Here is a 27554-nt window from a genome sequence, read left to right on the forward strand (position 1 = left end):
TTTAAAATATGGAGCAAAATTAGGGACAATATTTTTGTAAATTTGAAGAAAAAAAATTGTGATAAACCTCCCCCAATAACTTGAGATTGAACGCTTGAAACTGATTTTAAAGTAAAAAGTAGATCCGAAAGTGGGGGAAATGATTTGAAGCAGTAAAAAACAATAAGATTTGATCCTGAAAACATAAAAACCGATTTGAAAGTCGTCATCAAATATCAAAATATGGAAAAATTTTAATTAAAATCTCATAATTTATTTAGAAACATTTCTGATTTTCAGTTTGGATAAATTGTTTAGTCTCCAAGTTTTAGTTTCTGAATCCTAATTACAAAAACATTTGGTCCTAATTTAGCTCCATAAATGCATTTATCAACATGGCAGCTGTGCTAAACTTAAACTCTTCTTTTAAAGCAACATACTGGAAACAAGTTTGGATCTTAAATTGTATTTTGTGTCTTTTCTGTCTCATGGTTGAGATTTCTCATTGATTCAGCTGAAGAATCTGAAGCTTTTTTGGTTTTTGTGTCAAACTTTGGACTTTGTTACCAAAGTTCATGTTTTTATCCAAACATTCTGTCTGTTTGGAGGGAAAGAAATGTTCAAAGTTAAAGTGTGTGTTGCCTCTTTAGTTTTCTATTTCCGTTTTGAGGCCAAAAAAGTGAAACATGAGCAGCTCAGCCCTGATCCGACTCGACTCCAACTCTCTGGTGAGACACTTTGGATCCTGCTTCAGCTCGCCGGGGAAGGCGGCAGATTTAGAGTGTGTGTTAGTCAGAAGCGGTGGGCGGCGGTGACGAACGCGCAGACTGAGTGGGAGTGTGTGAACAGTTGTGAGGGTCGTTTGGCTCCAGTTTGATCCAACGCTTACAGGGAACTAAAGATGGAAAAACATGCTGCTCCTCTAATCTGACAAAAGTCTTGCAGAAGTTTTATTTTCTAGAACTCTCGGTAGAAACGGCGTGTTGCAACCACTGATAGAAAAAATGGAGGATGGTTCTTCCAAAAAAAACAGAAATTTTGAGATCTCAGAAATTTTCTAGAAAAAATTTCACATTTCCGAGCTTAGAAAGTAGAAAATTTTATAGAAAAAATGTATATCTTCAAACTAACATGAGTATTAAAAGCTGAATTTTTAAAAACTTTTTTGTTTAAAAATTTCTGAAATCCCAAATTTTCTAGAAAATTTTAAACTTTTTGAGCTCAGAATTTTTTTCTAAAATATTTCTAAGAGTAACCTCAAAATTTTAGATTTTTTTTTCACAAAAGTTTTCCAATTTGAAATTCAGACATTTAAAAATTTTATCTAGTAAATTTCTGAGATTGATCTCATTTTTTTTCTGATATTAATCAAAAATCTTTGGAGATTTTCCCCACACTTAAAACTTTTTGAGCTGCTTTTTTTTTTTTTTCAAAAATATTCCTGAAATTAATCTCCAAATTGTAGATTTTATTCTCACAAGATTTCAACTTTTTAGAGAGTACTTTCCAGTAAATTTATGTGATTACTCTTAAAATTTGTAAATTTTTCTAGCAAATTTTAAACTTGGCAAAAAATGTTTTGATCTAAAAAGTGTTTTTCTAAAATATTTCTGAGATTCATCCCAAAATAGTTTTCTTGCAAATATTTAAGTTTTTGAACTAAGAAATGTAGCTTTTTTCTAGTAAATGTCTGAGATTTGTTGAAAATTTGTTTTGTTTTTTTAGTGGGCCGAACACGTCGTCGTACTTTTGGTAGAATTTAAAACAAAAAGATCAGAGAGAAAATGTAAAAGTTTTTCCTGATCCAACCGGATGATGAAACCTGGATGCATCAGGTTTTACTTTCTGCCTTTTTGTTGTTTTCCTTGAAGTGGATAAAGTTCAGCCTTCGTAGAAAGATGCCAGCAGTGGCTTTCCACGAATAAAACGGTGACTAATTCTGGCTCGTTGTGCAGAAGTTATCAAGCAGATTTGACCGATTTGGCATCTCGCCTGTAATAACTGTAATTATCCTGCAAAATGTGAGAAGGACTTCAAGGAAAAGTTTGTTGAGTCTGCATGGCGACATAAGGCAGAAAACAGGCTGTCAGTTGAGTTTCCTGGGCTCATTGTTCAGTCTTTCTGATGTTCATTAAACTTGTTCTGATGTTAATTTTAAACTTGTTTGCAGAGCCAGGTTGTAACAGTGCATGTGTCACAGTTTGTGCCACTTTCATGCAGCTGGTTGTGACGCCAGCCGCCTGCAGGCCTGATTGATGCAGCGAAAACCTTCAGAGGATCCGGGGAGACTGACAGCAGCTCCTTCCACTCTCAGATAATTATGCAGCAATTAAACAATAATGAGAAAAATTTTGCTTTTTATTGGTTTTGTGTGTTTTTTCTCCCCCAAAGTGTCAGAAAACTGTTGATCCTGTTTACTTACTGCAGTGATGATGATTCATCAATAGGAGGCGCTGTTCTGATAAACATTTAAACTTATTTCACATTCAAAAAACACAAAGTGCTTCACAATGAAAACATTATTAAAAATATTAAACTAATATATTAAGAGAGATCTGAGAAAAAAATCAAGTTAGAAAGAAACTTTAAGAAGGAAGACATCAGCAAATATCAAGTAAAATCTAAATGTGGTTAAAACAACAAACACCGACCCGACCCAACTCACCCAACTACTACCAACCTTTTCTTACTGACCTTCCCGACCCAAATCCATCAGGTGAATCAGTTTACCATCTCCATGGCAGCTGCTGACTCTGCAGATCTGAACTGGTTCCTCATCATCATCATCATCATCCTCTGACGGGGAGGAAGATTCTGCTTACCGAGCAAAACGTGAGGATCCAGTCTGGCTGATGGTTCTGGATGATCTGCAGGTCCAGATAATTTGCTTAATGACTCTTAATTGATCCATGATAGAGAAGAAGAAAATGAATCTGACGGTTTCACAGGAAAAAGTGGCCAAACTTTCTCTGCTGGTACCAAAAATCTTCATCCGTTTATTGGATTCAACAGTTAAAGATTGAAGAAACAAGACATTCATCCGGTAGACGATGGACAGATGGATGGATCCGTTTTCATCAGAAAACATTTTTGGTTTTTCCTGCGGAGCGTCTCAACTCATTTCTCCTGGAGGTTTTTCTTTTTCAGGTCAGACTCCGCCTCCTCGGTCAGTTTGAGCAGAACAACAGACGTCAGGCTGCAGGCGACGCGGTGACATCAGAGGACAGGCCTGCTGTCAGGAGACATGCGGCGCCTTGTCGGGGACACGATCCGGTCCCGTCTCACTGCTCCCTCCGTCTCGCTCCGGTTCTTTTGCAGTCGGACCGGAGTTTTTGGATCCACGCTGTGGAGTACTGAGTGTTTCCCTCTGGCGTCTTTTTGCTGCAGTGACCCCTGACCTGCTGCTCCTCCTGACCTCAGCTGTCTGTTCTGACACCTTTCTCATGTCTTCATTCAACGACGACTCTGTGGTGCACAGCTGAGAGGCTTCATACCGATGAAACCATATATTTAAATACTCCAATTTTTATGTGTTTTACAAATAAATTGAAATTGTGTCCCAAGTTTTTCTCGTCAGACACCAAAACAAGATAAAAAAAAAAAATCAGCCATTGTTGGGGGGATCAGAAATGCTGAGAACTCGTCACCACTTCCTGTTTCTTTCTTACCGGAGTGTGAGTCACATTGGTTAGCTCCAGTTAGCTCCGGGTAGCTCTGGGGGTTTGGCATTTTGTCGACTCTTTCAGTTAGATTCTTGAAAAATCTCACTGAAGTGTGCAGTTAATTCATTTTAATGTATTTAAATTGCATTACTTTTACTTTTTACTTCATAAAACTGAGTAAAAATACCTCTAACAGGGTCTATAAAAAATAATTTTATATTGATTTCTGTCAGATGGTGTTGACAAAGTTCTGGTTTCAGTAAAAACGTAACTTTTAAATAATGTTGCCACTGGGAGCTTCTTTACATTCCCTAAACCATATTTGTCATATTTGAATACATAACCTTAAGGAATAATTATATTGTTTTTTCAAAATTTGATCCCATTTTGTCCCTTGTCTCAAGAATCACTAATTAAACTTTCGATTTTAGGACGGATGACCTGACATGACCTCTTTCACACGCATCAGGCTTATTCCCTGTTCGTTTTGTGACTGGAAAGAGAAACAGAAAGCAGTGACTTTGATTCCTTGATGTTAGAGCGGCTCCTTCCATCGCTGCAGGATCCCAGCTGTCAGCTGCTGGATGGGAAACACATGTTAGAGACTCATCTTTGAAGCTAACGCTAACAGACAGCAGCAACAGGTTCCCCAGAGCGTCACTGAGGGGCTGCACAGACACAAAACCTGCAAACCCGGCACAGAGTCCTGCACCATGACGGCGGTCAGTGGTATGACTCAGATATACTTTTATGGGATGTAGAAACCCAGGGGCGGAGCTTCAGGGGGCATCGGGGGCCCGGGCCCAGATGGGAGGTAGAAAGGATTCAAGCCTTTCAAAAATTAGTCAAAAGGAAAAACATAAAATAAAATGAAACAATGAAGAAAAAAGAGGAAAAAAGTTAGAGGACAAAAAGAAGAAAAAAGTTTATGAAAAGAAAACAAGATACAAGAAAAAAAAAGCTTGAAAAGAACAAGTTAAAGAAAAGTTTACAAAACAAAAACAGTTAAAGAAAAAAGGAAAGAAAATAAAAATGATACAAAAAAAACATAATAAATTACAAAAAGTGTCAGAGGCTCAGTGTGCTATTCTTGAATTGCAGTCAGGGCCATCCAAAATGTGTCCAAGTGCCACAAATGGCCCCCGACCCACACTTTGGACATCCTCTTACTATAAAATATAATTATTCACATATTTGTACAAGTTTAATCTGAGTTTTTCTGGAGCAACGTGATGATTTTGTTTTTTTGTAACTTTCCTAACGAAGTTAAATATGAGTTTTGGATTCTGCTCGTTCCGCCGTGACGCTAAGATGGCTTCCGTTTCGTTTTGAGTCCCAGAACTGAAGGCCGCGCTCCGGATCGGCTCGTTTTACGCACAGCGAATGGTTTCGGCCCTGGAGCTCTGAATAAACCCACACAGGTTCATTTCTAAAGCAGAGCTGATGATTCATGCAGCCTTTTCTCCGTGAAGCAGAAACGGCACTCTGCATGTTTTCTGAAGAAAAGAAAACAAATTGAGTGACAAGCCGGCGGCGAGGAGTCAAGGACTTCCTCTCAGGTACGCAGAAGAAACTCAGACTCACTCTGAATCAGTCAGTGTCTCTCAGAACTTTTTATTTCCCATGCATAGTTGGACAAGAGTGTAGTGGAGCTGAAAAGAAATATATTAAAAAAAAGTGTTTGACATTCGATGTGATTTTCTCCATTATAGACAAAGAAATTATCAAAACATGTTGAATTAATGAAAAAAAAAAGGAAAATCTTAGAAAAAGTCCTTCAAAGTGAGCGATGACGCATTCAGGCCGGGAAAAAGTGCTGCGTAACATAAATACGTTAGAAAAATAAAACAAAAAAATAGCTAAAACTAAAAACTTTCAGCACATTTTGACACAGTGCAACAAACTGGGCTGAGTTCAACTGGACGCTCGGTTCCCTCGGAGGTGGAAGAGCTGCAGAGCACAGCGGGGCGAAGAACGGCATGAAAACGCTTCAAACACGCAAAAACCACGAAATCCCACCAACTACTTCTGTCTGGCTTTAAATAAGACAAAACCAACTCACAAGAAACATGTCAGCAAGATATAAGAGCTTGTTTTAAATCAATAATTATTAAAAAGTTCTTGTTCCACTGGCAGATTATAACAAAACATTTCCCCATGTTACATGTGAAATCATCTGCCGGTACAATTAAGGAGTTATTGACTCAAAACAAGCTACTGTATCTTCTGAACATTTACTTATAAGTTAGTTCTGTCTTATTTCAAGTGTCCGAATATATTTGCATTATAAACTAGACAAAAATACATGGTAAAATTTAAGTTTTTGCAGTGAATAATTGCAAAAGATTGCGTTTGAGGCTGCAGGAAACACAAACAGCTAAAAACTGACGGAGAATTTAGGAACTTCCACCCTGATGAAATGTTACTAGCATGTTCCAGAAACCAGTCAATAGAGGATCTGAACATTTTATATATAAAGAACACAAACAGGATATACTGAGAGGACATGGAAATGAATGGAGACCAAATTACAGCGCATCAAAACGTGCTTCCTGTTGTGAAGCGCTCTGAGCATGCCCAGAAAACCCACCAGTTAGTCGCATGAGATATTAAAACTGAAATAAACTGAAATAAACTGTTGTTAGACTTTGAAATCCTCTTTGATACGGTTTCGGTTGTTTGGGATTTTTATTGCCATTTTTTTTATTGTTTTTGGTTGTGTTTATTTTCTGGGGGAGATTTGACATCGTCTACAAAATTAATGTTTACTTATATTTAAGATTGCAAACTTTAATTATTATCATCAATATGTTACCTAAATAGCCTCAAAAGAATGATGCTATTTTACATTCATTTCAATGCAGTACTGGTTCCACAGGCAGATTATTTCACTGGGAAAATGTCTCGTTTATGTTTTTCAATCAACATTAGGGAATTATTGACCTATAGAGTGTGATGAAATATCTCTCCGACATGAAAAATGGTGGTAAAACCTAGTTGTGTGATGCTGACAGTGCAGCAGGTCAAGTTTCCAACCATGTCCAAAAGATTGTTGAGGTCCAGAACAGAGTAGCAAGATCTTCATCCAGTGTGAAAGTTATTAATGAATCCTTCATTATGTCTCATTTAACAGAATTTTCTAGGTGAGAATTGGTGGCGTCTCGTTTAAACTTGGTCAAATTGGTAATTTTATTGCCTAAACCTCCCAGTCAAAAACCCTGACTGGGTCACAAACTTGGTCTCACATGATCAACCTGCAGAAAACCAATTATTAACCGTTGTGTTTGACCTTTGCGTCGTATGGCGCTGGTCAGTGCGATTTGGTACGTTATTTAGTCCGTTTCAATTGTGACAGTGGGACATGTGAGTGACCCGTACCATTTCTGGGTCCCATTTAGTTACAGGTCCATAATGGTACAGTGAGGTGGAGCCACTGCAAAAACACCAAATCTTACCAAGTATTTTAGTGTCATTGTCTTAGTAAATCTCAAATCAGACTAAATTAACTTATAAGTTACTTTTCAATAAGATACAGGAGCTTGTTTTAAGACAACAGTTCCTTAATATTGATGAAAATGTTCTTGTTCCCAATGTCATATTATTTTATGCTGCTAATGTCAATTTCTGAGTTTGAAAAAACTAGAAAAAAACTTAAGTTTAGCAGTAAAAAGTATTCAATGTTTGGAAATGTTCAGTTTTTATAGTAAAGCATTTCAGCTTTTTAATCTCAGAATTTTCTGTTTTTTCTAGACATTTTCTGAAATTAATCTAAAATATTCTGAGTTGTTTCTAGCAAATGTTTGACTTTTAGGGGCTCAAAAATGTCCTTGTCTTTTTTTGAAAACTTCTGAGTTTTTTGGTAGAAGCTCTTTTTTTTCCATCAACAAAATGTTAATATTCTGGTGCAAACATCTTGAAAAAAGACCAAACTCGCTCACAAGTAACTTTCAGCAGTTATAGGAGCTGGTTTTAGATAAATAAGTCCTTAAAACAGATTAAGAAACTAGTTCCATGGCAGAATATTTCACTTATAACAAGACATTTTCAGTCGTGTCTCATCAGCATTAATAACTTATTTACTGAAAACAAGCTCCTCCATCTTGCTGAAAAGTTACTTGTGAGTTAGTTTTGCCTTATTTCAAGTGTGTTAAGTTACTTGCACTAGACCAGTGCTTCTCAAATAGTGGGGCGGGCCCCCTTTGGGGGGCGCGGTGCGATACCTGGGGGGGCGCGTGTGATCCTGGGGAACAGGCTTTTTTTTTGGCTGTACTAGTATAAAGTGTAATTGCGCACAGTAGGCGGCAGTGGCGCTCTCATTGTTACTTCTGTCACGTTTGCGACAGTGCAACATTTCATGACTTACAAGACAACAGGTTTGCCTTGGTTAGCAGTGTTAAGTCAACAAAAAGCTCCGACTGCGTTCTGTCTATGGCCTCCGTTATTCAACAACCCCCAACATGAAAAAGTTTTTCACAGGGATGAAAAGAAAAGCGGAGAGAGACAAAGATAATGAGACAACAGAAAGTCAACCGAAAGCTAAGACGAGGAAATACGACGAAGCGTATTTAGCGCTTGGCTTCACTGTGGCTACAGTTGGAGAAGAGGAAAGACCGGTGTGTTTGCTGTGTCTAAAAATGCTCGCAGTGGACAGCATGAAGCCAAATAAATTAGCGCGTCACTTAAATACGTTACATCCCAATCACGCCGATAAGCCGCTAGAGTTTTTTCAGCGAAAAAAATGTTAATAAGGAAAAAATGTTATGCAGAGATGGATAGTCACGGTGGGGAGTGGGGGGCGCAAATAGTTTTCTTCTTGCTAGGGGGGGCGTAACGGAAAATAATTGAGAAGCACTGCACTAGACCAAAAATACTTGGTGAGATTTCAACAAACAACTACTGTAACAGAGAGGGGACAAACCAAACCACTTGCATTTAGCAGCAGATCTGCCTCCTGCTAAATGTAAGTTACATTTCCCACATAATGGACCTTTAAATCAGCAGCAAAAAAAGTTTTCCTTGTTCATTTCTTAATTTTGTGCAGGATGGAGACAGTTTTCAGGCTGCTTATGTGTCTGATCAGATCAAATCCAAAATGTTGGAAGAAGAAATATTATTCTGAGGGAACATGAGGTTAAAACCAGTTTACGAAGCTTTAAGTGCCAGAATATCAGACTGAGTGAAGATGTGATAGATCGTCCCCACTGTGTCCTGATGCGTCTATTCCAAATCAAAAAGTTTTCACAGTTTGAGCTAACACTGTCCTGCTGCATGGGAACATGTGGCGTAAACACAACGATGTGCCTTCATCACCGGATAAAAACTAATTTAACCTGAAACCCGCGGGGCTTCATCATCATCATCATCTTCAACAATCAGCGAGCCGCTGCGATCTAATCGAACATCTAATCAGCAACAAGCAGAGAAGAAAAATTAAAAAATAAAAATGAACCTCACCACCAGCTAACAAAATGCTAACGTGATAATAACAAAGCTCAGTGTGATCCCAGTGATTACTGTGAGAAGATATTACATATCTACACTTAGAAAAGTCACTTCAGCTCACCTGATCCAATCACGGCCTTCAGACAGTATGAAAAAATATACAAATAAAAAATACAAATACTCTCAGATAACAGGTAGGTAGTTTTCTGTCGACGTGAAATCAGTGAGGACTCAAAGATAAATATTTCACATTTCTTTTCTCCCTTGCTCTTTGAAGAAAAAACAAAAACAAAGTTGCGCGTATGAAAAGAAAGCGTCCATCCTTCAGTAAATTAGTAACACGGGGATCTCTGCTTTTTCCACCCAGAAAAAAACTAAAACAAGAGCCAGTGTTAAAACAAAAGCATCATAGATTTCTGTTTTCAGACATCATACATTATGCACAGAGAATAAAAACATTAACAACGATTGAGTCTGAAATTTCCCTCCGTTCAGGTCGGGAAGGTGACGAGGACGCGTCTCAGCTCTTAGTGTGTGAAAACTGACCCATTTGGAGAGGAAACCACTGAGTTCCTAACACCACCTGCAGAAAATGGGACGTAACAGTCATCTGTGTTGGTTCCTCCAACAGGGGGCGCCTCTCTGCGTTCAGTCCACTCAGAAAGACATGGGAGATGGGGAAGAAGAGAGATTAGAGAGTTCACTTGACGTGTTCAGCGCTGTGGGAGGAGCAGTAGTATTTCTTGTGAGCTATGAACGTGGAAAGGCTGCTGAACTTGATGTTGCACAGCCGGCAGAAGCGGGAGTTACCGTTCTGGACCGGAGAGATTACCGCCATTTTGGGTCCGGCGATGGGATTGGATGCCGGGCTCTCGGGAAGGTGGACGGGCGCCACCTTCTCCCGCGGAGCCTCAGGCACGGGTGAGACAGTCAGAGAGGGGCCGCGGGGCGGAGACACGGGGAGGGGAGAGGCAGAAGAAGGCGATCCTCCCGCAACTGACGGGCTGCCGTTCACCTGCGGGGACGCAGGGGAAGCAGCGCCGCTGCAGGACTGTCCGTTAACGCTGTCTCTGTGGACTCGGGAGGCCATCTTGGCCTGGTTGGTGGGGGTGGTGGCGCCGGTGACCCCATCCCTGGGACTGAGGCTTGGGCTGCGGCTGACCGCCCTGCCGGGCCGCGGCGGGGTCTCCGCCGGACGCTGAACGGTTAAGACCAGCCCATGGGTGGTCTTGAAGTGCTCCACCAGGTCGCAGGTGATGGGCCGGTTCGGGCAGTACGGGCAGACCGCTAGGGAGGAACTGGCAGCCGCTCCTTTAGCTCCGGCTCCTGGAGTGGCTGCGAGTGTTGCATGCGAGGGAGATGCTGCACCAGAAGCGGGTAAGGCAGAGGGGCGAGGGCTGGGGGACGCCCCTTGACCCTGGGCAACCCACTCAGCAGGCAATGCTTTAGCCTCAGCAGGATGGAGGAGGTCCAGCCGCTCCTGTTGGGGTCTGCTCTTAGGGGAAGTGGAGGCCGACCTCTTGAGCCTGTGAAGCTGCTCCAGGGTGTGGGGCTGCAGAGTGGTGGCCGGGCAGTAGTAGGTCTTATGGGCCAGGTAGTTCTCAATGCTGTTGAAGCTGATGCTGCAGGCGGTGCACTTGTGGTAATCGGTTAGAGGAAGCGCCGGGAGAATCCCGCCGCCACTGTTGTGCCGAGGAGTCTCCCTCAACCGAGGTCTCTTGCTCAGGTCTATGGGGCCCTCTCCTTCGGGGCTGGAGCCCCCCGCACCGCCAGGAGATACTTCCTGCTTCACCACCAAACCCAGAACGGAAGGAGAGGGAGCAGAAGCCGCGGAGGTGGTGGCAGCAGCGGCGGCGTTAGCTAGTGCCTCTGTTCGAGCCATGTGGATCTCGTACATCTTTTTCCTCTTGCGAGTGCGGATGGGCTGAGGAAGGAAGGCTGCGGTGTTGGAGGTCTTGGACATGTGGGTGGCCCGCTGGTTGGATGGGTCATGGCGAGACGCGCAGTAGAACCGTTTGTGAATGGTGTAGTTGTCATGACGGCTGAAGCGGATGTTGCAGGCCTCGCAGAAGGTTTTGTTAGGGTCGTCCTCCATGTCCTCTGTAGAACCGCTGGCAGGACTTTGACTGCCTTCGCTTGCCCTTCCTCCTCCACCACCTTCACCCTCTGAAGAGGACGACACTCCTTCTTTCCCTGTAGGAGTTTCTGTCTTTACCTCAACTAGCCTCTTAGATTCTGCCACTCCGGTTCCTGCAGGAGGCTCAGAGTTTGTTGGTGAGACGGACGCGGCTCTGCTTGATGCTCCGATCTGAGGAGACGAGCTGGGAAGTCCACCAGAAGCTGCAGGCGCAGAGACTCCGGACCCTGAGGTTGAGCTTGCACCCTCTCCCTGGTGTCTGCTGGAACAGTAAAGCCTCTTATGTGCATAGTAGTTGTTGATGTTATTGAAAGTGATGTCACACTCAAAGCAGGTGGCTCCTTTCTGGGGTGGAGTGGCAGTTGCTGCAGCTGCAGCCGTGGTAGGTCCGGAGGTGAAGAAGGTGGCCGCGTTGCTCTGAATGACCGCCTGGCCCTGTTTCAGCCGACTGTGGACCATCTCGGACATCTTTGCCAGGATCTCTGATGCCTGTGGCAGGATGGCTGCTTCAGGGTTTAACATGTACTGGGGAAGGAAGATTGATCCTCCTGCGACGCCTGAACCTGTTCCTCCAACGTGGGCAGGACTGGAACCAGGTGTGGGACTGGTTGGTTCGGCCTTAACGGTTGGGTTAGGGGGACTCTTTGGAGAGTTTGGTGCTTGACAGGAAGAGTTCATAGTTGGCTCTTCCTTTGTAGTCTTTCGTACTTCTTGATCCGGATCCTCGCCACCAACACCCTCCTCCTCCGCATCCTCTTTCATTTCCATCTGCTGCTCCTCTGTCTCCGATTCTGACTGCGGCTCCTCCTTGATCTTCAGCTCTGAAGTCTGAGCGTCAGGAGAACTGAAGTCTCGAGGCGTTGCTGATCCCCCGTTTGCTCCTGGACTTGATGAATCTGGTTTGGGAACACAAGCTAGTGGTTCCCTCTCATGTGGGGACAGTTGGGGCTGCTCGGCTGACAAGGGGGCGCTCTGGCGAGGAGTAGGGCTCCTTTCAGCCGGGACCCTGACCTCCAGGTGGGTCCGAACATGCTGCTGCAGCTGGGCGGGTGAGTCAGCGTTATGGCCACAAACCTGACACTTGAGCACCACACCGGAGTCTCCGGGGCTTAGACCTGTTAATGATAGTAGTGTTAATACAAACCCTAATGGCAGAAACGCAAAGTCTTGGTAGCTGCATTTGCATTCACCATAAGATTATGCAAAATGGCATTACAAAAATAAATTGGATTAATGAGAACGTGACGATTTTGCAAAACTGCAATGGAAACACTTTTTTTGCATTATACCAGATTGTTTATTTGTAGGCATTGGACGATGAGCAGCTGGCTCCACCAGAGCATTGCACAGTTCATCCAAAGTTCATTTGTCATTTAAATGTGTCCATAGCCCTTCTGTAAAGCCCTAATCAAAATAATGATAAAGTATTGTTTCCACATTATCAAAGATTGTACAGGTTTTGGCACATTTGCAATGGAAACACAGCTAATGATATTTGGACGCACCAGTGGAGAGGGGCAGTTTGGGAAGGCCTGGTCCAGGAGAGTAGACCTCACTGCGAGATCCCGGCTGGCACACCATGTGGCTGGTGACCAGGTGGCTATAGAGGATGTCTCTCGTGGTGGAGACGAAGCCGCAGCCGTGACAGACGCCGTTTAGTGTGTCTGTGTGGACCTTAAGATGGCGCTCACAGTTCGCTTTAGTGGTGAAGGCTGAAAGGCAGATGAGACAAACGAACGGACGCTCACCTGAGGAAAGAGACGGTGAAGGGAAAATTAAGCTTGTCCGGCTGATCCGCCCACCCCACACGTCAAGAGACGTCTCTCACCACTGTGTGTGCGCATGTGGATCTCCAGAGAGCTGGCGCTGGGGCAGCTTTTGTTGCACTGTGGGAATGGGCAGATGCGCTCGTTGGGGTACGACTCTTTGGGCTTGTCCTGCGGGGGCGAAGAGGCCGCAGCCGGCTGCTTCTGCCGGCTGGCGCAGTAGTACATGAGGTGGGCCTGCAGGTTCCGCTCACTGCGGTACCAGATCCCACAGTCTTTGCATGGAAAAATATCCTCTGTTGACCAAGAAAAACAGAAATTCAGAGAGAGAGACAAGGATCCGTTATTCAACTTTATTGACATAAAATCCATTCGAACTCTATAAATCCAAACCTTAACAACGGACAATGATGCATGATTGCTGCAGACATTAATTATGTTCTATTATGTATTTTCAATCACCTGTAATGACTTCCTGCAGTGTGAAACTGCATGAAGTGTCTGTAAGCCTGTTAGAAAATCCATAAAAGCGTCTATTTTCTACAGACTGACACTGCCTTCTAGTGGCCATACTGAGCATTACAACATAACGTGATGTTTTCCATAAATCTTTAAGACTGATGAACATTTGATAAAATAGAAAAAGATGGACACAAGTTTGGACTGCAAATTTGGAAAAAATATTGATTCATGTTACTTTAAAAGATTAAAAAAAAATGTATTTCTAAAATTTAGTTCAGAAACTTTAGAAACTTTTTTGAGGGACTTCTAGCTCATATTCTTATCAAGTTAAATATTGCCTCAGTAGGTAGGTAGTGACGCAGTACTCACTGTTGACCACCGCGGTCGCCAAGATGGCCGCCATGCCGGCCTGCTGGGGAAGCAGCTGGATGTCGGAGCGCAGCGCCGCCGGGTACAGAGGCTCCTCCTTCACCGCTGGCTGCAGTGGAGGAGACAGCTGGGCTGCCAGCGAGGAAGAGGAGGAGGAGGAAGAGGAAGGCGGCGACAGAGAAGCGAGGATCTTTCCACCAGCCCTGACCTCTGTGGTGACCTTACAGAACAGCTCCTCACCTGGAAGCCAGCAGATTTACACTCAGACTGACGGCCTGACGGATCCCTGCGGAGGCAGACGGAGGAGCGCTCACCTCGGCTGTAGATGCTGCAGTTGGCTGCCGAAGGGTCAGAGGTCAGAGGAAGGCGTTTAATCCAGGAGTCTGCCTGTTCGCAGAGCAGAGTGAGCGCCGAGTTCTGCACACAAACAACAAAAACCCGGTTCAAAAATCCAGAAAAACGGCAACGTTTTCATTGAAACTGAAATATTCATATTTCTGACACGATAACTTGTCTAATAATAAATGATAATATTGTTGTTTGGAGACTATTTTCAAGTAATTTAATGACTATATCACAATATTTATTTCAAATTTAACTAAATTAACTCGTAAAATTTAAAGGATTGTATCTGGACACCTTAGAAGAGAAATGGCGCCCCCTACTGGTAACAAACTAACTTTACATCTGAATCAAAGAAAAAGAGACAAAACAAAATAAAGCAACAAACAGAAACAATTCCAGAAAATTCACCACCAGCTTTTAACTCAGAAGATGAACTTTATGTTAGATTTTCCATCGTTTAATGTCTACTGTCTGAAGAAAGAATTGGTTCTTTCTTCTCCTTTAAATCCAAAGTTTATCCAAAAACTTGAATTGTTAATTAGTACCAAAAAGAATATAAATAAATAATGAATGAATAAATAAAGGAAGGGAGATGAAAATAAAGCAAGGAATGGTAAAATCATGGGTAAAAAAGTGAAATAAAGAATATACATAAAAGTTAAGATGAGAATAAAGATGGAAATAAAAGCTGTAAGAAGGAACACGTTCAGGAATAAAAGTGGGAAAAAGGAAAGTAATAAAAGAAGGAATGTTGGAAATAGCAAGGCAGCAAATGCAAGAATTAAAGCAAATCAAAATATGGAAATCAAGAAAAGACTCAATAAACAAATGGAGGAATGAAGTAATAAATGTGGCATTAAATGCCAGAATAAATGCAGAAACGAAGGCAAGATTAACAGAATTAATCTGACAATGAAGAAAATAAAAGAAATAAATTTAAAAAACTAATATTTTTCTTGATGTTTTTCTAATAATCTGAGAAAATGTTGAATAAATACAAAATCTAAGCCAAATGTTATGTTGAAATAAAAACTAAAAGCAGAACATTTTGAGTATTTTATGCTCATCTGATCATTTAATCCCAGCAGATCTGATTGTTTTGCTTGTGAATCATTCAGAAAAGCCTGTTGGTGTCAAAGTGTCACTGTACAAGTTTAAGGTCCTTTTCCAGGTTTTTAAAATGCAAATATTACAAGTTGATTTGTTTCTTAGCAGGTAAAGAGAAAATAAATCACAACACAATAATTTTCAATTTTTAACTGCAAAAATAAACAGTAAAAATAAAATGTGGCTCCTTCATGTTTTCATTTTGGCCCAAGTTAACACCTGAGCACAGATAGGAAATGCTGCAGGAGGCATCACTCTGCGTGTAAACTCAGCCTCTTAATGAACGCTGGGATAATCAAAAACAACTCTTTCCTTTGTACATTTCAAGTGTCTCCGCTCTGCTTGAACTGGGCAGCTTTTCAGCCTGCAGTCCTGCAGATTATCCCCGGCATTAACGACGCCGATCTGGGAACGAACAGCGGCCGCACCGCCGGCATTAAACAGCTTGAAAGAGCCGGCGGAGAGCCGCTGATGACGATTACGGTCAGAGAAGGAAATGAGCGCAGCTCTGGTCGGACAAAGAGGCAGAGAGAATAAAAAAAGAGAGAGATAAAAGAAGGAGAGAGAGGATCTGATGAGGCGGCCATTCAGCCGGCGGCGTTAATAAGATCCAAAGCGGATACGCTCAACAAAGAGGCTGGACATGCAGATTCTGTGGAGGTATGAGGGGAGCACAAACACACTCCGATATCCTCAGCAGGTAAAAATCTGATCCAGAGAGAAAAATCAAATCAATGCAGCGGAACACGACACAATCAGGTTTCAAAATCTGTTCATTCCTGGAACTAAACGCTCATAAAAACCAAACACAGTTTCCTGACAAACTCCCAGCTGCGAAGCGAACATTTACGAGCTCAGATCCACAAAACAAAACAAAACTCAAACTGTTGACTCACAAACATTTACATATAATCTCTCATTTGCAATTAAACCAACCAATTAGCATAGAATGTTTTTGTTTAACTATAATTCAAATAAAAAATGGCCAAGTTCTCCAGACTTTTCATTTAACCACTTTACCCTTTTTTTCTTTCACAAAACCAGAAACACATGAAATGCTTCAAGTAAAAAAACAAAACAAAAAACACTTTGTTGCTTAAAATGCAACAACTTTAGGGATCATTTGTGTTGTTCTTTCAGCAAGTGGCTTTTTTGAGTCTCCTTGATTATAAAGTTTGTTTCCACTTTGTGGTTCAATGTGGAGCTGCAGTACTGGCCTTTCTCCACCAGGAGGAGACACTCATACAGGTTTGATCAGAAACAGCCCAGAAAGGTCAGAGTTGACGGATGAGAAAGTTGAACACTCCCCATTAAAAGGCTTTTTTTATATGTATATAATGTAAACAAATAATTTCAATAAAAAACTTTCTCCACATGTAATCTGATACAGTAAATCCTGTAAGGTTCAACTGAAAAAGGCATAATCTAGTGGCAGATCCACAGTAAAATACCAATTCTTTAAAATATCAATCATAATTAAGTAGAAAACTGAAGATTAGAATTAATTTTATATTTTAGCTTCACAATGAGAACAAACACACAACCAAACAACAAAAAAATGACTTAATAGGATAAAAATGAGAAAACTGCAAGTTTTGGATTGATCTGAGTCGAGAGTCTTCCTCAGATTCAGACACATTCAAAGAGGAAGAAAATCGAGATGTGAGATGTTGGCGAGTTAAAAATGTGGCATAAAGTCAACCAGACCGGGAGGAAATAGCTGCAGCATAACATTTCAGGTGTGAACTAAACTGCAGAGTGAAAATGTTTCCATGTATTTGTAGAAAATTGAACAAATCTGCTGTTTCAAGTGTTTCTGAACTCGTCACATTAAGGCTGAACAGAAACCCAGCAGACTGGCAATTATTTCCTCCACAAATCTCCAAAAGCAATGTTTAAAACAATCCGTTCACAAGAAAACACTTGTTAACTTTGCCTCCATAAAGATTAAACTGATTTTTCTAATAATAAAAAAAATAATAAAAGTAATTGGTTTATAAAATGTTAGAGCTTCAATTATCAGATTACCTCAGCAGGACGTGAAGCAGCGTTTTAATTTGTTTCCGGCCAGATAAATAAATTAATATTTTCACTGACTGTTTGGCTCTGAAAGATTTTGATTTAAAAAATATTTTCTGACACAGAAACGTTCAGCTGAGATCAAAGAGAGTCGGAAAAACCAGAAACAATCAGAGATCTGAGAGGAAAATATAGAGATGAAAAAACGGATGGTTGAATGGATGGATGGATGGTTGAATGGATGGATGGATGGATGGTTGAATGGATGATTGGATGGATGGATGGATGGATGGATGGATGGATGGATGGTTGAATGGATGGATGGTTGAATGGATGGATGGATGGATGGATGGTTGGGTGGATGGATGGATGGATGGTTGAATGGATGGATGGATGGATGGATGGATGGATGGATGGTTGGGTGGATGGATGGATGGATGGATGGATGGTTGAATGGATGGATGGTTGAATGGATGGATGGATGGATGGATGGATGGTTGAATGGATGGATGGATGGTTGAATGGATGGATGGTTGAATGGATGGATGGATGTATGGATGGTTGGGTGGATGGATGGATGGATGGTTGAATGGATGGATGGTTGAATGAATGGATGGATGGATGGATGGTTGGGTGGATGGATGGATGGATGGTTGAATGGATGGATGGATGCTGCTGAATCTGGTTTGCTGCAATAGTTAACGCTCTTCAGTGCGGAAGTTTCTGTGAACTTCAGGAACTAGTTTTTATCTCCAGGCAGTCGCTGTTTCTCAGTTTCCCTCCCTGAGGCGAAGCTTGAGGAGCCGAGCCGATCCTGGTACCGGAGGCCTCGGGTGAGAGCCGGGATCGGATCAGAACCAGGCGGGAATAAATCTTCTGCTTGATGCTTCCAGCCTCAATCAGCTGCTAACACTCCACACGTTTCTCCACGCATTCCCACATTCATGGCTCCCCGTCATCAGCAGGCGGACCTGAGGTGGAGCTGGCGGCGGCAGGAAGAGGACATCCGGGAGGAAGCCTGGGCGTCCGCTGTGGCAGAACGCGGATCGTGTTGCAGAGAAGATGCAGCGCAGATGTGGCGATACGGCTGTTTTTGTTTTAATTTGAAACCCAACGCTGGAGCCGTCTGAGCTCTAAGTACGGCTAATTCAGACTGATTCATCACGACCACAGCGCCGGAATGCTCCAAGAGAAAAACCCCGAAACATCTAGTCTGATCGTCTACACTGCTCTCCAACTGGTCAAACTGGTCCTGATATCAATCCAACTGGTCCTGATATCAATCTAACTGGTCCTGATATCAATCAACTGGTCCTGATATCAATCTAACTAGTCCTGATATCAATCAACTGGTCCTGATATCAATCTAACTGGTCCTGATATCAATCAAACTGGTCCTGATATCAATCTAACTGGTCCTGACATCAATCTAACTGGTCCTGATGTCAGTCAAACTGGTCCTGATATCAATCTAACTGGTCCTGATATCAATCAACTGGTCCTGATATCAATCTAACTGGTCCTGATATCAATCAAACTGGTCCTGATATCAATCAAACTGGTCCTGATATCAATCTAACTGGTCCTGATATCAATCCAACTGGTCCTGATATCAATCTAACTGGTCCTGATATCAATCAAACTGGTCCTGATATCAATCAACTGGTCCTGATATCAATCTAACTAGTCCTGATATCAATCTAACTGGTCCTGATATCAATCAAACTGGTCCTGATATCAATCTAACTGGTCCTGACATCAATCTAACTGGTCCTGATATCAATCTAACTGGTCCTGACATCAATCTAACTGGTCCTGATGTCAGTCAAACTGGTCCTGATATCAATCTAACTGGTCCTGATATCAATCAACTGGTCCTGATATCAATCAAACTGGTCCTGATATCAATCAAACTGGTCCTGATATCAATCAAACTGGTCCTGATATCAATCTAACTGGTCCTGATATCAATCAAACTGGTCCTGATATCAATCAAACTGGTCCTGATATCAATCAAACTGGTCCTGATATCAATCAAACTGGTCCTGATATCAATCAAACTGGTCCTGATATCAATCTAACTGGTCCTGATATCAATCTAACTAGTCCTGATATCAATCTAACTGGTCCTGATATCAATCTAACTGGTCCTGATATCAATCTAATTGGTCCTGATATCAATCAAACTGGTCCTGATATCAATCTAACTGGTCCTGATATCAATCTAACTGGTCCTGATATCAATCAAACTGGTCCTGATATCAATCTAACTGGTCCTGATATCAATCTAACTGGTCCTGATATCAATCAAACTGGTCCTGATATCAATCAAACTGGTCCTGATATCAATCCAACTGGTTCTGATCAGCTGCTGCTGAAAAAGTTAATCAGATTTTTGGCTCCTTCAGAAGAAAAACACAAAATTCCACCAAATGTTTAAAATTTGCTAGAAAAAACAAAATGTTTTCTTGAGGATTTTCTAGAAAAACATGCATATTGCACCTCTTGACCCCACCGGGGACAAGGTGTGACAAAATGAATGGAAGAAATAGATTATTGAGTTTGACAAGTTGAAAATTTCCAGAAATTTGCTCAGGAATTTTGCAATTTAAAAAAAATGTTTAGACAAAAAAACCTTTGAAATTTCTGACTTTTTTGTCTTCCCAAAATTTGCTAGAAGAATCTGAAAAATGTTTAGATGAATTGAAGAGATTTTCTAGAAAACAAGTTGGATTTTTTAAACTTTTGTACATTTTCTGATTTACAGAAGACACAATTTTTCTGATTTTCAAAAATTTACTGATTTTCAAGATATAAAAATGTTACAATTTTGGACATTTTCTGAAGTTTTGAGATTTTTTTTCTAGCAAATTTCTTGACTTTTCAAACTCACTCATTTTTTTGTCAAAAAAATTTCTGAAATTATCAAAAGTCTTTTAAGCTAATTTTTGACTTTCCAAAATATCAGATATTTTGGCAGAAATTTACTCATTTTTTTCTGTCCACAGATGACTCTTTGGCATCTTGTTTTCAGTCAGTAACTGTCATTATTGCACTTATGAGATGGAAAAATGTTTTTTCTTTGTGAAAAGGTTGAATCATCTGGTAATAAAGTCATGAAAAATCATCTGATAACAAAATGTTCTCATAGCTATTTGAAACCAGACAATCTGAAGCTGCTTTTATGCTGAATGAGTGTAATAATGAACCTAAAAGTTGACCTTTCTTTACATATTTTGTAGCGTTTTCTGTGTTTGTGGGGGTTAAAACTCTTTGGGATGGGAAAGTTGATTTGTTCTATACATTTAACGTGAAATACTTGGTGAGTTTTTGCAGTGAACCATCTATCAGCTGGATGGATGTCTCCCCCCTGGCGGAGCTTCATCGTGGTTGAGAGCGCCGCCTTAAGCCCCCCATCAGCCAGTGGAGAGTCTTTGAGCCGCAGTCTAAGCCCTGCGCCCGGACCCCGGTCCCCTCATGAATATTAACGAGCCCCGGCTTTAATCTGCCTGATCCCCCCGCACTGCTGCCGCCGCCACGATAGCGAATCTAATTATTTGGTCTGATATTAACCGCCCTCCTCCTCTTCCTCTCTGCACGCTGAGCTGCTGCTGCTGCTGCACAAACACAGCGGCTGAACTCCAGAGCTACCTTCTTCCCCTCAACTCGCTTCACGTATAACAATCACCCCCCAGTGCAGCCTGCGACGCCCTCTCCTTATCGGACTGGAAAACGCCCTCCTCCTTCCAGATAAAACCTGAATGCAAATGATGGCAGCTGATTTTTCATTTTCTCCCTCCGTTCGCCTCATTCAGCGTCGGGATGAACCGTCGCTGATGGTGACGATGAGGAGGAACGCTGCAAAAACGCTAAACCTCACCAACGATTTTCAGTCTGGTTTCCAGTAGAAATATCTTAGTACACTTGAAAAGACAAAATTCACTTTATAGAAAGATAGGAGCTCATTTTAAGTCAATAATTCCTTAATATTGATGAAAAAGTTCCACTTCCACTGTAGATTATTTCACTTATAACTTCAGAGACAAGTTTTGTTATGAGTGAAATAATCTCCAATGAAATAAATACAATTTCATCAAAAATAAGTAATTATTTTCTTCAAACAAGCTCCATATTTCACTAAAAAGTTACTGGGAACTTAGTTTTCTCTTATTTCAAGTGAAATAAGATATTTGCACTGGAAACTAGACCAGAAATACTGTTTAAAACTTCTGGATTTGCTGAAAAAAAACTAAACTTTGACAGATTTTTGTGGCTGCAGTTGCATTGAGACACTGCAAAAACACAAAGTTTTACCACATATTTTAGTCAAGTTTCTAGTGCAAATATCTTAGTACACTGGAAATAACATAAAACAAATTACAAGTAACTTTTCAGCAAGATACAGGAGCTTGTTTTAAGAAAATAATTCCTTAGTATTATTTAAAAAATTCTGGTTCCACTGGCAGATTATTTTACTTATAACAAAACATTTGATGAAGGAAATAATCTGGCAGTGGAGCCAGAGGTTTTTAATCAATATTAAGACATTACAGAATTAAAACAAGAGTACATTCCTGCTAAACTTACTTGTTAGTTTTGTTTTATTTCAGGAATACTAAGATATTTACACTAAAGGCGTATTTATTGTCATTGTAGATAGAAAAAATCCCTAGCAAATTATTGCTGAAAAATTTTCAATACATTTTCTAGAGAAACAAGGATATTTCTTAGTTTCAAAAGTCAAATTTACTGTTAAAAAAACTTCAAGTCAAAAAGTTTCGACTTTGAAACTCAGAAAATGTAAAATTTGGAACATTTTTGACTTTTCAAATTCTGAAATTTACATTGGAAAAACTGTTAATTGAAATAGTTGAAGTAGCACTTCTTCACCAACATTAAAGAATTACTGATTTAAAACCAGCTGCTTGTCCTGCTGAACAGTTACTTTGAAGTCAATTTATTTGACGTTTGCACTAGAAACCAGAAATATGAGGTCAGACTTTGTGTTTTAGCAGTGAACTTTCTTAGGGCTGAGCAGATTAAGACTTCTCGCCAGCAGCTGTCAACGGGAAATAAGAGATGTTTGTTTATGCAAATCATCGAACACATCTGTCTCACTGCTGCAAACCGTCTAATATGGTTTACTGCGGGACGACCTGCAGCTCACTGCATGTAAAACATGCAGGTCAATGATCTATGAGAAGACAGCAGGACTCTCACTGTGAAGTTTGTAAAGCAAACACGGCTGCTTTATTGTTCAACTGTAAAACAAATACAGGTTTTCTCATCTGAATCACTCGAGAGTCAAAATGATGGATTGAGATGATTGAGAATGAATTCACACTGGCTCTGTTTAGTCCGCTTTCATCAAACCTTCATTTATCTGTACAGTCTGGCTCGATTGTGGAGGTGTGAACAGAGTAAGAAAGCGAACTCTGGTCCGCCAACAAATCTTGAAAGGGTCTAGCAGGAAGCAAACTACAGAGCAGAGGATTCTGGGTAAATACAACCAAGACAAACGCGTTAGCTTAGCAGCACCGCGCGAAATGCTTTCCTTCTTTTTCTCAAAGACAAGAGAGAAACCTTACGAACGCTGAAATCTGACGCCACATCATTTCTGGAGGTTGCGCTGAGAGTCTTGATCAGAGGTTTTTTGTGCTGTTTCTTGGTGCAGCACCCCCTCAGGCGAGGAGGGGAACAGGTTTTTCAAAGAGTTTGAATCGTTTGTTAAAGACAACCACAGGAGCTGAAAATTTAACAAATGTTGCAACTTTGGTCCCCAACCAAACAGAAGCTACCGGACTATCAGGTGGGAAAAACAACCAAAAACTATCATCAGCTGAAAGCCAGAACACAAGTGGAAAAGCTGCAGAATCATGTGATATGAAAAGCAGAAAATCTTCAGACTCTCATGGAAACGAAGAGCTTCTGGTTGCTTTATTCACTTCAGGCTGTAGGACAACATGAAGCAACGCAGGTCAGAGAAGAGTCAGAAAAATAAGACATCTGATCCACCTGTGCCAGCTTTCAAATTTCTCACAGCTTGTTCCAGAAGCGCAGAGTTTTCCCCCTTCCTCTCCTGAATTAAATTGACCTGGTTGGAATTTAATAAGCCGCTCCGCTGACCTTTTCAACCATCTTTCATTCATTCACTCATTCCATCGTCCAGCTCATCCTCTTCCTCCCTTCTCCTCTTTCACGGCCTTCCTCTTCTTCATGCATCTCTTTTCTTTCTTAATCTTTGATTCGCTTCCTCTCGCCAACTCTCATTCCATCATCCCATCTCTCCCTCCATGTCTCTTATTCTATCTCTACAGGAAATGGCTTTCTTTCCTCCGCAGTCCGGCGGGTTGGAGGGCTGCACTCACTGTCCCAAACAAAGAGGTCACTGTGTGAATCCTCCAAAAACACAAAGGAGAAAAGGAAGGCAGATAAACATCAGAAACCTACTCTCATCCGCTTCACCGATACAAACATACTTTTTACCTCCGGTACACACACACACACACACACACACACACACACACACACACACACACACACACACACACACACACACACACACACACACACACACACACACACACACACACACACCTGCTAATGGAACTATAACTTTGTCAGCAATATTAAATAACTATTGAGTTAAAAACAAGCTCCTACATCTTGCAGAAAAGTTACTTGTAAATTAGTTTTATCTAATTTCAACGGTACTAAGATGTTTGCACCAGAAACTAGACTAAAATACTTGGTACTACTTTGTGTTTTTGCAGTGTGACATTTTCTACGCTCTAACATCCCCTGGCAGTTCAGTTTGGGGTGAATTAGAGCAGCTTTATTCCCCCGCCGGTTGCACATCTGTGCACCTCAGAGAAGAAGAAAAGATGGAGCCGGGTTGATGAGCTGCATGCAAATGACATGTAAAAGTATAAAACTGCGATACTTAAAACGGGGGCTGAGATAAGAGATTTGAAAATGAGGCACTCTTGGAAAGCGGGCTCCTGAACTGCCGGAGATGAAGCTCAGAGATACGACGGATAGAGGTTTTCCCTCTACTTCCACCTCATCCTCCTTCGTCGTCGTCCTCCTCCTCTTCCTCCGCCCTGCAGGAGCTGCTGCAGATGACAGCCAGATGCTGATAGCAGCCAGTCACTGCAGCTGAGTGATGAGCACCTCCTCTTCTGTGTTTCTTCTCTTCCGATCACATTTTTCTTTTCCTCTGCCAGGTTTGGCTTCTGTTAATGAACCTTCTCCTCCTCTCCCGGTTTTCACTCCATCAGTTTCATCTTTTTTTTTTCATCTTTCTTTTTTCTGTCAGAGAGGTGAGCGTCTCTGGACTGGTGGGATGAACCATCAAAACACAAAATCTGACCAAGTATTTTTGGTCTAGTTTCTACAGTAAATAACTTAATACAAGTAACTTTTCAGCAAGCTCTTTTAAGAAAATAAATTTTAATATTTAATGAGAAAGTCCTAGTTTCACTTAGAACGTGAGAAAGAAACTTCTGTTATCAGTGAGATCCTTCTTGAAAATGAGATCTAGATCTCAACATGGTTTACCTGGTTAAATAAGTAAAAAATTAAGGAAAATAATCTGCCAGTGGATTTGGTGCTTTTAAAAAAATCAATATTAAGCGATTACTGACTTAAAGCAAACTCATATTTCTCGCTGAAAACCTATTATTGTTGAACTAGACTTGGTAAGATTTTGTGTTTTTGCAGGGAGGCTCTGGATCTACACTACAAAAACACAAAATAATACCAAGTAATTTTGGTTTAGTTTTCTGTGCAAATATCTTTGTACACTTTCAATGAGGCAAAACTAACTCATAAGTAACTTTTCAACATCGAGAGGAGCCTGAACTGGCTCCTCTCGATGTGGAGGAGCAGCGGCTCTACTGAGTCCCTCCTGGATGACCGAGCGTCTCACCTTATCTCTAAGGGAGAACCCAAACACCCTACGGAGCTTGTATCCGTGCCGAAATGGGTTTCATGTGATTAATTGATTAACTGGGACACGTTTGTACAGTTTTTTCTTATTTACTGCTCTGAGTGTGCTGTTCTTTCAGCAAATTCCCTGTTTTCTTAACTCTGAATACTCCGTGATTAATCGTTTTCTTTTCAGTAACTGATTAATCCCGATTAATTCAATTAATTGTTTCAGTTACATTCAATTATGCCCTTCCATCCTTTCTCAGATTGATGGACAGCAACAGTTGCTTCTCTAAGGACATTTATGACGACTTTCCAACCTACAGAAAGCTGCCAAAACTTCTCAATGAACCCGATCAGCTTTGGGATAATAATGTCACTGTTGAATCTGTTGAGTGTTTCCTACCCTTAAATGATTTTAGATGCGTTTTTGGTTATTTTCCAACACACAAAACCCTAGAATGCGTTTTTTCCCCTCACAACTTCACTACAAAGTCTTTCTCCAGCACTCCAGATCCCCTTTAATGTTCCTCGTGTTTGACGTTCTTCTGGGGGGCATCGCAGAAGGTGCTTCAGCGCTCACCGTAATCATCGATTTGTCATCTTCTGAAGGAGCATCGTTTTAATTAACATTCTAATTTGATGGGCGGAGGAACGAGGGAAACAGAGAGGCAGAGAAACACTGTTGATGAGTCCAGATAAACTCGAAAGATCAGGATCAGGATGTAAACAAACCGACTCGGAGTCAGTGAGGAAAGAAGAGGAGGAGGAGACGACGATCACCTTCACTCGTCCTTCCGGGGAGGGGGAAGTGGAGGAATCGACGAGGAGAAGAGACTAACCAAAAAGTGTTTGAAAAGCCGTGGGTGGCGCGCCTTATCGCCCCAGTTCTCCTGGAGAGATTATTGGGGGATTAGTGCGAACGCTTGTTTCTAAAACATGATGAAAAGACGTTCGGTGCGTGATAACGCTTTGAACTCCACTACTCCGCTCCTTCTAGGATCGAGCCTTCAGGCCGCCTTTCCACGAAAGACAGGATAGGGGTGGGGTGAGCTGCCGGCTGCAGAACAATGCAGAGATGTTGCTCCTTTTGTCAGCCTGGACATCAGTCCGACAGATGCAACAAACTCCAGATTAGACAATCCCCCCACTTTCAAGAACGTCTTTCATCTAAGCTCAAAATTTCAAACGATCCTCAAACTTCAGGCCAATCACGCGCAGCCGCATTATCAGTTAATTACAGCGGGATCCAATCAGAGGGAGAGCAGATATAATATCAGATTTGTTGCGAGCGATCCAATCGGAGGAGCAGCAGCTTGACGCCGGGTTGCCATGGGAGGCTCGCTGACGAGGACCTGGCGGTTCACTGAACCAAAAACCGGGAGGAATCAGCAGCCAGCTGATCAGTCCATCAGTAAACATCATTATACCCTGTTCTAAAGTCCAACAGCCATATCAGCCAGAATATATTTAAATAGATAAATGGTTTTACGCCTCTTTCTCAAGAGATGCAAATGGCAGGATTTCCATATGACACAGGCCAGTTAACACGGAGCTAATCTAATGAAGGAGATCTGACAGAGGGAGAGAGCGGCGGCCGGATCTCATCTGTCACCAACACACAATCAAAAGGCAACTCCTCATTGGTCCAAATCGACCATCAGCGCTCTGCGAGGGTCTGCTGGGATGAATGGGAGATGATGGGCCTCACAGCAAGCCGCAGCAGCAGGGAAGGAGGACCAGGACGGTCTGGTGAGGCAGAACGGCGGAGGTTACAGGTGGCAGGCTTCCAAAATTAATCCAGCTGCTGCTGATCCAGAACGCTGCTGCTGGTGTTCTGACTAAAACCAGGAAGAGAAAGCGCATCGCCCCTTCCTCGAGTTAGCAACAAATTCATGAGCTCCCTCATTTGAAGGAATTGGAGCTGATCTGTAAAATCTCACCGCCAAGTCTGAGAACATTATGCACTGTATCCTAGAACAGATTATGATGGGTCTGTGGCCTTTCCAAACATGTTTGTTACATTTTTTGCACACAATTATTCTCAGATAAAGACATTTTAGCTTGTTAAGGGTCTCTTGTCACTTTAAATCAAAATAAGCTGCTGGGGGACAAGACTCCAAACTCAAGTTTTACACTCGCACATGAAAATGGCTGCACACAGATGCGCAATTATACAACCGTACATCTTTGAAAAGCAGAAGTGGAGCCTGCTGCGCAACCATCAAGAATGCAGCAAGTCAACAACAAAAACTTGTCTTTCCCAGCAGCTGTTGTGCAGCTGTAAAACCAGCTGACCATTTGAACTGGAGCGCAGCTTGGGTTGCTAGGTAA

At 41.7% G+C, this 27554-nt stretch overlaps 1 protein-coding gene across 3 annotated transcripts in view; it reads right to left on the reverse strand.

Annotated features, from left to right (window-relative positions):
- Positions 1-5235: 5235 nt before the first annotated feature.
- zfpm1 (zinc finger protein, FOG family member 1) overlaps positions 5236-27554 on the reverse strand; it is a 100177-nt gene continuing 77858 nt past the window's right edge. For all 3 annotated transcript variants that reach the window (XM_055031272.1, XM_055031284.1, XM_055031278.1), the window contains 5 exons: positions 14132-14234; positions 13818-14057; positions 13049-13282; positions 12726-12968; positions 5236-12335 (listed from right to left, as the gene is read on the reverse strand). In XM_055031272.1, the coding sequence (XP_054887247.1) occupies positions 9784-12335; positions 12726-12968; positions 13049-13282; positions 13818-14057; positions 14132-14234 (3372 nt within the window). In that variant the 3' untranslated portion in view covers positions 5236-9783. The remainder of the gene's footprint in view (positions 12336-12725; positions 12969-13048; positions 13283-13817; positions 14058-14131; positions 14235-27554) is intronic.

The sequence above is a fragment of the Poeciliopsis prolifica genome, unplaced genomic scaffold, assembly GCF_027474105.1.
Source record: "Poeciliopsis prolifica strain line A6 unplaced genomic scaffold, Auburn_PproV2 SCAFFOLD001, whole genome shotgun sequence".
Lineage (NCBI taxonomy): Eukaryota > Metazoa > Chordata > Actinopteri > Cyprinodontiformes > Poeciliidae > Poeciliopsis > Poeciliopsis prolifica.